The 12172-nt window shown below is 41.1% G+C and overlaps 1 protein-coding gene across 1 annotated transcript in view; it reads left to right on the forward strand.

Annotated features, from left to right (window-relative positions):
- The window catches only part of GRB14 (growth factor receptor bound protein 14), a 79574-nt gene extending 69685 nt beyond the window's left edge, over window positions 1-9889 (forward strand). Inside the window, exon 13 of the mRNA XM_040440281.1 lies at window positions 9444-9889. Within this exon, the coding sequence (XP_040296215.1) occupies window positions 9444-9590 (147 nt within the window). The 3' untranslated portion in view covers window positions 9591-9889. The remainder of the gene's footprint in view (window positions 1-9443) is intronic.
- The last annotated feature ends 2283 nt before the right edge of the window (window positions 9890-12172 follow it).

Consider the following 12172-nt stretch of genomic DNA (forward strand, 5'->3'; position numbering starts at 1 on the left):
CTAATGTTAAGTAGAGTAGCCTTGGTGTAGATGAGTTTTGAGGTGCAAGGCAGGATCTCTGAATGATGTGACCACAATGCAGGTGTTGGTGCACACAATGATGAGGCCTGGTTTTATGCAACAAGTCTACTGGCAGTCCATTAAGTGGTTCACCCAAACACTGATCACATAAAATTCAGTCTTTACAGTTAGCATATGCAATTTCACAAGGCTGTATATGGGAGGCCCATAGGCTAGTTTCTCTCTCATTTCAGGCTGTACAATCTCTCCTTTACCAACCTAAGGGGTGGAACTTTCTTTATCCCCTTTATGATGGGGAATAGTGATGAGCGTCATAGGCAATATTCATTTTTGTCATATATCGCTAATTTTTCTAATAATATTTGCAATAAATTTTAAAATTCTAGAATTCGTGATCTCGTAATTTACTTCGCGATTGCTCAAATCGGCACTGATAATGTGCATATTTTTTGCGCAATACATGCAACTTCACAATTTAATTAGGTCTGAGAGAAACAGTAATTCCTATCACACTACCTAACACCCTGCACTGGAACCTATCAGCTACACTATATAACTATCTAACCTACACTGACTATCTCCCACTAACTATCTGTATTATATATATAAGCTAACTAACTAATGTAATTGGATAAGGAATAGGATCCAGATGAAAGCACAGAGCACAGCAATGTCACTGCTCTCTCTCTCAGAACTGCAAAAAAACAGCAGAAAATGGCTGCTGGGGAGTTTAGTAAGGGGTAGGCAACTTTCCTATTGGTTGCTGGGGATGTTGCTAAGCTCTGACAAAGACATTGCAGCCTTCTCATTGGCCCACAAGCAAGAAGGGAGGGTACTGATGAAAATTTATTTGAATATTCGCATTTACTAATATATAGCACTATATTCTACATCTTCGCAAATTCTCGAAGTGCCGATATTCGCAATAAAAATTAGCGATTAGAATATTCGCGATCAACATTAATGGGGAACCTGAACCTTATTTCTCCCACCAGTATGCAGAGAATTTTGTAGCCTCAATGTAGGTGTTACCTTTCTCTGAGAAATGCATAACAATCCTTTTTGTGTGGCTGCTAAACTTTCAGTTACATTCAGTAACTCTTTCCCTCAAGGGCTAGCACATGCTGTCACTCGTTTACATCCCTGTTTAAGGAAATGTGTAATCATAAAATGACTTATTGTTTAAATCATGTTTTTATGATTAACATATTTTAAAGAATCTTTGATGATATTATTTTTCATTTTCCATGTCAATATCTATATTTTAACAAAAACCATAAAATCCTGCAGTTTTCGCATTGGCAACTAATAATAGGCGCCATTGTACAGATGACTTTACTGCAGTAACCATACATAGAAGTGATATAATTATAGGCAGTATTAGAATGAAAGATAAGACAGGATCCACCATTCACAATAGGTGATGTCACAGCTTATCTATTCTTTCCTTGTACAATGACCTAAGGTCACTGAGCATGCCTAGAAAACTCTCCCGTAGAAGACAGTGAGGTTCCCTCCTGTTCATTGTGTCTATGGCCCATGGAGCTCCCATAAAGCAATTTTCTTAATGCTTTCCAAATGCTATTAACCGCCTCCGGACCGCCTAACGCAGGATCGCGTTCCGGAGGCGGCAGCCCTGCGTACAGTCACGCGAGACGCGAGATTTCCTGTGAACGCGCGCACACAGGCGCGCGCGTTCACAGGATCGGAAGGTAAGCGAGTGGATCTCCAGCCTGCCAGCGGCGATCGTTCGCTGGTAGGCTGGAGATGTGATTTTTTTAACCCCTAACATGTATATTAGACGCTGTTTTGATAACAGCGTCTAATATACCTGCTACCTGGTCCTCTGGTGGTCCCTTTTGTTTGGATCGACCACCAGAGGACACAGGTAGCTCAGTAATAGGTAGCACCAAACACCACTACACTACACTACACCCCCCCTTTCACTTATTAACCCCTTATGAACCCCTGATCACCCCTGATCACCCCATATAGACTCCCTGATCACCCCCCTGTCATTGACCACCCCCCTGTCATTGATCACCCCCCTGTAAAGCTCCATTCAGATGTCCGTATGATTTTTACGGATCCACTGATACATGGATCGGATCCGCAAAACGCATACGGACGTCTGAATGGAGCCTTACAGGGGGGTGATCAATGACTGTGGTGATCACCCCATATAGACTCCCTGATCACCCCCCTGTCATTGATCACCCCCTGTCATTGATCACCCCCCTAAAAGGCTGCATTAAGATGTCCGTATGTTTTTTACGGATCCACGGATTGGATCCACAAAACAAATACAGGCGTCTGAATGGAGCCTTACAGGGGGGTGATCACCCCATATAGACTCCCTGATCACCCCCCTGTCATTGATCACCCCCTTGTAAGGCTGCATTCAGATGTCCGTATGATTTTTTACGGATCCACTGATACATGGATCGGATCCGCAAAACACATACGGACATCTGAATGGAGCCTTACAGGGGGGTGATCACCCCATATAGACTCCCTGATCACCCCCCTGTCATTGATCACCCCCCTGTCATTGATCACCCCCCTGTAAGGCTGCATTCAGATGTCCGTATGATTTTTACGGATCCACTGATACATGGATCGGATCCGCAAAACACATACGGACATCTGAATAGAGCCTTACAGGGGGGTGATCACCCCATATAGACTCCCTGATCACCCCCCTGTCATTGATCACCCCCCTGTAAGGTTGCATTCAGATGTCCGTATGATTTTTACGGATCCACTGATACATGGATCAGATCCGCAAAACACATACGGACATCTGAATGGAGCCTTATAGGGGGGTGATCAATGACAGGGGGGTGATCACCCCATATAGACTCCCTGATCACCCCCCTGTCATTGATCACCCCCCTGTCATTGATCACCACCCTGTAAGGCTCCATTCAGACTTTTTTTGGCCCAAGTTAGCGGAAATTATAATTTTTTTTCTTACAAAGTCTCATATTCCACTAACTTGTGTCAAAAAATAAAATCTCACATGAACTCACCATACCCCTCACGGAATCCAAATGCGTAAAAATTTTTAGACATTTATATTCCAGACTTCTTCTCACGCTTTATGGCCCCTAGAATGCCAGGGCAGTATAAATACCCAACATGTGACCCCATTTCGGAAAGAAGACACCCCAAGGTATTCCATGAGGGGCATATTGAGTCCATGAAAGATTGAATTTTTTGTCCCAAGTTAGCGGAAAGGGAGACTTTGTGAGAAAAAAAATATATATATCAATTTCCGCTAACTTGTGCCAAAAAAAAAAAATTCTATGAACTCGCCATGCCCCTCATTGAATACCTTGGGGTGTCTTCTTTCCAAAATGGGGTCACATGTGGGGTATTTATACTGCCCTGGCATTCTAGGGGCCCTAAAGCGTGAGAAGAAGTCTGGGATCCAAATGTCTAAAAATGCCCTCATAAAAGGAATGTGGGCCCCTTTGCGCATCTAGGCTGCAAAAAAGTGTCACACATCTGGTATCGCCGTACTCAGGAGAAGTTGGGCAATGTGTTTTGGGGTGTCATTTTACATATACCCATGCTGGGTGAGATAAATATCTTAGTCAAATGCCAACTTTGTATAAAAAATGGGAAAAGTTGTCTTTTGCCGAGATATTTCTCTCACCCAGCAAATAGTATATGTAAAAAGACACCCCAAAACACATTGCCCAACTTCTCCTGAATACGGCGATACCACATGTGTGACACTTTTTTGCAGCCTAGGTGGGCAAAGGGGCCCACATTCCAAAGAGCACCTTTCAGATTTCACAGGTCATTTACCTACTTACCACACATTAGGGCCCTTAGAATGCCAGGGCAGTATAACTACCCCATAAGTGACCCCATTTTGGAAAGAAGACACCCCAAGGTATTCCGTGAGGGGCATGGCGAGTTCCTAGAATTTTATATTTTTTGTCACAAGTTAGCGGAAAATGCTGATTTTATTATTTTTTTTCCTTACAAAGTCTCATATTCCACTAACTTGTGACAAAAAATAAAAACTTCCATGAACTCACTATGCCCATCACGAAATAACTTGGGGTGTCTTCTTTTCAAAATGGGGTCACTTGTGGGGTAGTTATACTGCCCTGGCATTTTAGGGGCCGAATGCGTGAGAAGTGGTTTGAAATCAAAATCTGTAAAAAATGGCCGGTGAAATCCGAAAGGTGCTCTTTGGAATGTGGGCCCCTTTGCCCACCTAGGCTGCAAAAAAGTGTCACACATCTGGTATCCCCGTACTCAGGAGAAGTTGGGCAATGTGTTTTGGGGTGTCTTTTTACATATACCCATGCTGGGTGAGAGAAATATCTTGGCAAAAGACAACTTTTCCCATTTTTTTTATACAAAGTTGGCATTTGACCGAGATATTTATCTCACCCAGCATGGGTATATGTAAAATGACACCCCAAAACACATTGCCCAACTTCTCCTGAGTACGGGGATACCAGATGTGTGACACTTCTTTGCAGCCTAGGTGGGCAAAGGGGCCCACATTCCAAAGAGCACCTTTCGGATTTCACCGGCCATTTTTTACACATTTTGATTTTAAACTATTTACCACACATTTGGGTCCCTAGAATGCCAGGGCAGTATAACTACCCCACAAGTGACCCCATTTTGGAAAGAAGACACCCCAAGGTATTCGCTGATGGGAATAGTGAGTTCATAGAACTTTTTATTTTTTGTCACAAGTTAGTGGAAAATGATGATTTTTTTTCTTTTCTTACAAAGTCTCATATTCCACTAACTTGTGACAAAAAATAAAAACTTCTATGAACTCACTATGCCCATCAGCGAATACCTTGGGTGTCTTCTTTCCAAAATGGGGTCACTTGTGGGGTAGTTATACTGCCCTGGCATTCTAGGGGCCCAAATGTGTGGTAAGTAGTTTGAAATCAAAATGTGTAAAAAATGGCCGGTGAAATCCGAAAGGTGCTCTTTGGAATGTGGGCCCCTTTGCCCACCTAGGCTGCAAAAAAGTGTCACACATGTGGTATCTCCGTACTCAGGAGAAGTTGGGCAATGTGTTTTGGGGTGTCATTTTACATATACCCATGCTGGGTGAGATAAATATCTTGGTCAAATGCCAACTTTGTATAAAAAAATGGGAAAAGTTGTCTTTTGCCAAGATATTTCTCTCACCCAGCATGGGTATATGTAAAATGACACCCCAAAACACATTGCCCAACTTCTCCTGAGTACGGAGATACCACATGTGTGACACTTTTTTGCAGCCTAGGTGGGCAAAGGGGCCCACATTCCAAAGAGCACCTTTCAGATTTCACAGGTCATTTTTTACACATTTTGATTTTAAACTATTTACCACACATTTGGGTCCCTAGAATGCCAGGGCAGTATAACTACCCCACAAGTGACCCCATTTTGGAAAGAATACACCCCAAGGTATTCGCTGATGGGAATAGTGAGTTCATAGAACTTTTTATTTTTTGTCACAAGTTAGTGGAAAATGATGATTTTTTTTTTCTTACAAAGTCTCATATTCCACTAACTTGTGACAAAAAATAAAAACTTCTATGAACTCACTATGCCCATCAGCAAATACCTTGGGGTGTCTTCTTTCCAAAATGGGGTCACTTGTGGGGTAGTTATACTGCCCTGGCATTCTAGGGGCCCAAATGTGTGGTAAGTAGGTTGAAATCAAAATGTGTAAAAAATGGCCGGTGAAATCCGAAAGGTGCTCTTTGGAATGTGGGCCCCTTTGCCCACCTAGGCTGCAAAAAAGTGTCACACATGTGGTATCTCCGTACTCAGGAGAAGTTGGGCAATGTGTTTTGGGGTGTCATTTTACATATACCCATGCTGGGTGAGATAAATATCTTGGTCAAATGCCAACTTTGTATAAAAAAATGGGAAAAGTTGTCTTTTGCCAAGATATTTCTCTCACCCAGCATGGGTATATGTAAAATGACACCCCGAAACACATTGCCCAACTTCTCCTGAGTACGGAGATACCACATGTGTGACACTTTTTCTCAGCCTAGGTGGGCAAAGGGGCCCACATTCCAAAGAGCACCTTTCGGATTTCACCGGCCATTTTTTACACATTTTGATTTCAAACTACTTACCACACATTTGGGCCCCTAGAATGCCAGGGCAGTATAACTACCCCACAAGTGACCCCATTTTGGAAAGAAGACACCCCAAGGTATTCGCTGATGGGCATAGTGAGTTCATAGAAATTTTTATTCTTTGTCACAAGTTAGTGGAATATGAGACTTTGTAAGAAAAAAAAAAAAAATCATCATTTTCCACTAACTTGTGACAAAAAATAAAAAGTTCTATGAACTCACTATGCCCATCAGCGAATACCTTAGGGTGTCTACTTTCCGAAATGAGGTCATTTGTGGGGTGTTTGTACTGTCTGCGCATTGTAGAACCTCAGGAAACATGACAGGTGCTCAGAAAATCAGAGCTGCTTCAAAAAGCGGAAATTCACATTTTTGTACCATAGTTTGTAAACACTATAACTTTTACCCAAACCATTTTTTTTTTACCCAAACATTTTTTTTATCAAAGACATGTAGAACAATAAATTTAGAGAAAAATTTATATATGGATTTCGTTTTTTTTGCAAAATTTTACAACTGAAAGTGAAAAATGTCATTTTTTTGCAAAAAAATCGTTAAATTTCGATTAATAACAAAAAAAGTAAAAATGTCAGCAGCAATGAAATACCACCAAATGAAAGCTCTATTAGTGAGAAGAAAAGGAGGTAAAATTCATTTGGGTGGTAAGTTGCATGACCGAGCAATAAACGGTGAATGTACTGTAGGTCAGAAGTGTAAAAAGTGGCCTGGTCATTAAGGGTGTTTAAGCTATAGGGGCTGAGGTGGTTAAGACCTGATCAGGCAAGATGGCCGCCCCCATAATCATGTTCCGGAAATAGAATAAATAAATAAATCTGCAATAAGCAGATAAAAACTGATGACATGTTGCCCTCTGATTTTAACTGGAAGAAAAAAAATGATCTTTGCCGCAGACACATCTACAGCTCACCCTAGAATTACTTACTTCCTCCTTGAGAGGAAGGGGTGGGGCCAGCCCTACCTAACAACAGTAGCTAGGAACTCCTACTTTCTCAATACATAGCCCGTAGAGCCCAGAATACAGGGACATGCCTGTATATCCCTGAACTATGAAATTGCATTTGTATTTTCCTTTATTAACAGGAACTATGCAGTAAACAATGCTAATCAAACAAGTCCATAATTAGTCCTTATTTCTTATTCATTGCTACAAAGCTTAGTTACTAGACACCGTTATTTCCTAATTTTGTGTTTAGATAAATTAAAAGCAATCTTCTGTGAGAAAATAACTGGAGATGAGTAAATTGATTTTATACAAATCAAATCCATTACAAATTTCCCAAAAGTGATTATTTTATATAAATATATTTTATTGCTCATACTTTATGTAAAATCAAAAACTACACTCAGTAGGTATCCACAGGAGTGAAACAACCTGACACAACCGGACCAGCTCATTTAACAGGTTATTCAGTGTGAAATCTGTACAGTGTAAATAATAAGGTAAAAAAGCTGTGTCAAAAATCACTTTTCCTATATTTGTGATGTAAAAAAAGTATATAAATTGCAAAGTAATTTATATGTACTCTCAAACAGCACCACAAATATGCAATGTATCCTGCATAAAACTAGGCTTTTTACAACCATGTCAATGAGAAAATAAAGTTCTATAAGTTATGACTGCAAAACCTGAAAAGTACCCGGGGTTAATAAGCTAGAAAGGAGTTGGATACAGACCTAGGAGACCTCAGAGTGTCATACATGACCAAATCAAATCTGAAGGACGATTTGACCAAATCTGGCCAATTACAACTTTTAGGAAGCTGACTGATCTCAAAAAATAAACTGAAAATGCTTGCTAAGTGTAGGTCTCACTGTGTGACCCTCAACAATTCTGTATAGTTGCTGTACCTGTACCCGTTAAAGAGGTGTTCCTATATAACTAGAAACACTTTAGGATTGGTGGAGGTCCAACCTCTGAGACCCCTCCCTCCACAACCACGATCCTTAGATGGAAGGATTTGCATTACTGGTTCAGCACTGTGACCTCATAACAGTCTTTCCCTGCACAGCGGTGCCATAGTCACTTGCTGTGCAAGAAAATTGGGTCACCTGCGTTTCCCTGCACATCCGGGTTGCCAGGAATGCTGCTGTAGAGGAATAAAACAGTGAAGGTCTGACATTTTCAGGATCAATGGGGATCCCACAGGTTAAGCCTTAGTAATATGCCATAATTACTTCAGGTAGGAATATTATTATTATTTATCATTAAAGTGCAATTCATTCTATAGCACTGTACATATGATAAGGGTTATACATAAATAATACAGACAATTGCACTAAGCGTGAACAAGACGAGTTATAGACTGGTACAGAAGGAGAGAGGGCCCTGCCCGTGAGGGCTTACAATCTACAATATCCCTTTAATATGGCCCTCTCCATTAAAGTCTATAAGACTTATGGAATGAGTCAAGTGATGCCACCACTGCGCTAAAATCTATAAGTGCAGTGACTTTAGACAATCGGCAATGAGTGGGACCTGCACTTATTACTCATTTATGGGATTTTGTGTGGATACGCCATACATGTGCAAGATGGGAATACCCACCTGCTTCAAAGGGGTTATTTGGTAATATAGTTCTCGTGTAATCTCACCCACAGTGGCGAGTATTACAAGTATAGCCTGATGATAATTGTTTGATCCTTACTGCGCTTCTGGTCTAAATTTATAGTGGGCAATTCTGTACTTTGGGCTCGTGTTCCTAGCCCAGTTTCAGCCCACAATGCTCGTAGGTTGCATGTGCACACTCGGGCAGTCTGGGGCACTTCTCCTGAGGATACCTGAGTGCGCACGCACAACCCACTAGCGTTGTGGGTTAAAACGGGGCTAGGTTCATGTGCCCAATGTAGGGCACGTGATCCCGGAAGTGCCCTCTACAGATTTAGGGTCCAATCACACGTCTGTAAATGTTTTGCGTACGCAAATTGCGGATCAGCAAAACATGGATACCGGCCGTGTGCGTTCTGCATTTTGTGGACCGCATATGGCCGGCACTACGATAGAAATGCCTATTCTTGTCCATGATTGCGGACAAGAATAGCACATGCTCTATCTTTTTTTAAATGAATAGGACCCAGAACTACGGATGTGTAAATGGATCCTTATACTGGGAGTGCAACACTCACCCTGTAAGGATAAAATAATTATCATCAGCCTATACTTGTAATACTTCTCACTGCGAGCGAGATGACATGAAAAATATATTACTGGATAGCCCCTTTTACTATACTCACTTTTATTAAATTCATAATTCTGCTATTTTTCCTTTCATCCAACAGATTGAAGACGGAGGAGAGCTGTTTTACACTTTAGATGAGGGACACACAAAGTTTACAGATCTCACACAACTTGTTGAGTTTCATCAGCTGAACAGGGGGACCCTGCCCTGCACCCTGAAGCACTACTGCACCCGGGTTACGTTCTAACTGTGCACATGAACTGCTGTAAATAATAATCACTGTATTAAGACATTATTACTATTGTATATACACTGTGTCGGAAAGGTCTGGAATTAGAAATAGAGACTGTCATAGATGGAAAAACAGAATGTGAAGAATCTTTCATTTGTAAACAAAAGCGTGACGAAGGGCGAACCCACAATGAAGCCCCAAGTCACATGCCCATGAGTGCCTATGATTACACTCTGAGGACATGAATCAAAAAGTCTATGCTGAAAAATGTATATACAAATACTGTAATAAAAATATCTGAAGGTGTTAATAACCCCTTTATATTATATAGCGTGTTATTTAGATTGTTCTCATAATTTCTTCTTGAAGTGAATGACATAATATTGTCGTCTGTTCTAAATTTAATGTCAGATGACAAATTTCATTGAGATAGGTTTTTTTTGTAGTGTTAAAAAAATCTATGGAATCACCAGTGAAAATGGCGCAAATTGCTCTTTAGATGATTAAACAAGGCACTCGACCATCTGGGCATGAATGTTGCACTTTCTAGTGTAAATAGTAAATATTGGATTTGAGGCAAGACACACTAAAAGAATTAGGCTACATTCACACTTGCGTTCGGGGTTCCGCTTGTGAGCTCCGTTTGAAGGCTCTCACAAGCGGCCCCGAACGCATCCGTCCAGCCCCAATGCATTCTGAGTGGATGCGGATCCGCTCCGAATGCCTCAGTCTGGCTCCGCTTGGCCTCCGTTCCGCTCAGCAGGCGGACACCTGAACGCAGCTTGCAGCGTTCGGGTGTCCGCCTGGCCGTGCGGAGCCAAACGGATCCGTCCAGACTTACAATGTAAGTCAATGGGGACGGATCCGTTTGAAGTTGACACAATATGGTGCAATTTTCAAACGGATCCGTCCCCCATTGACTTTCAATGCAAAGTCTGGACGAATCCGTCTGACTAACTTTCACACTTTTTTGTGAAATGTAATGCAGACGGATCCGTTCTGAACGGATACCATCGTTTGCATTATAGGTGCGGATCCGTCTGTGCAGACACCAGACGGATCCGCTCCGAACGCAAGTGTGAACGTAGCCTTAGAAGAGGTACATCACCTAGATACTGACCCCCCAATATAAACATTTGCAACAGCCCCCCCCCCCATTTACCATATGCCGTTTAACCTCAGTGTTAAAATATATAGCAAAGCAAATCATAATAGCTAATAACAAAGGTTCTTTGGTATGTGTCTATGTTCGAGGACCCTACTGTATATGTGCATGGACAGGACCACATGGGTGTTTGAGCTGTGCAGTCACAATGGGTGCAACACCTGTCATTACTGACTTGACTTAATGCTCAAACCTATGCATCTCCAAAGCATGCAACTACCATCCATAGAATTGGCAGTGTTACTTGGACAGTTGACAGCCATGTTATTTAGGAACTATTGGGGTTATTCATTAAGACCAGTGTTTTAGACGCTGGTCTTTATAAGCCCCTGCACTGGTGGTGGGTCCACCGAAGTTATGTAGAGGGGCCGGCCTCTACAGAACTTCGGAGTATCTAGTGCCGGTCTAAATATAAGATAGCTTCCTTGCTGTCTTACATTTGGACTATTTTCTATGTCTAAAAAAGGCATAGAAAATAATTCCCCACCCACATAGCACTCATTTTTTAGACCTGGTGTGAGCGGGGAAAAGTCGCAGATTGCGCCGCAAATAACCTTTGTGCCTCAATATGCACCAGAAAAAAATCTAATGTTGGTGTATTTCTGATCGTAAATGACTCCCTATATAACTTTACTATTTTGGGTTTTTTTCCCCCACATTAATTCACTTTCCAAAAACCTTGGTGTTCCCCGCTCCGACAGTTCATGAGGAGCGGTGAGCACAAATCATAAAGGGGATTGGACCAACCAGTGCTGGGCCACAACTCTCTAAGCATTTCATAGCAGCTGCATGGTCTATCTCAGCAGTATGAATATGCCTTTGGTTGATTATAAAACATTCTAAGGACTTCTTCACTATTGCATATAAAGATATGGATCAAATACGGGTATGCAATACAGATCAATTTCTTTTTTGCAATTTGTTTCATTTTTGGTTCCGTATTGTATCTGTTCTGTATTTTGCGATAAACTGTCCATTTTTAATCCAGATTTGCTTGTTTTTTAGTTTAGTTTTTTGCTGCTTTCTTGTTGTTGCTAAAATATGGTTGTAATAAAAAGTACATTTTGAATATGCAAAAATTTAACCCATTGACTGCTGTGGGCTAAAAACTGTACCAATATAGATCTGTGGGAACATTTGCCTATTGAAAAACAGCCATTTGCTTAATAAAATGGACGTTTTAAAAAACAGATATGAATAAAATAATTTCAATGCATTGGCACTGTTTTTCATAAAAAAAATTAAAAAAAATAGAATTAATGCGGAAATGTAATATAGACAGCCATAGAAAGGGAATAGATAAATTCCAGGGAAAAAAAGCAAAAATATAAAATGCTAACATAACCTAAAGCACTGTTTGTAATTCTTAAAAAAGAAGTGGTGAATTATCCGAATTTCTGGATTATTGGGGTGTTAGATTGAAGGAATTTTA

The sequence above is a fragment of the Bufo bufo genome, chromosome 7, assembly GCF_905171765.1.
Source record: "Bufo bufo chromosome 7, aBufBuf1.1, whole genome shotgun sequence".
NCBI classification, from domain to species: Eukaryota; Metazoa; Chordata; class Amphibia; order Anura; family Bufonidae; genus Bufo; species Bufo bufo.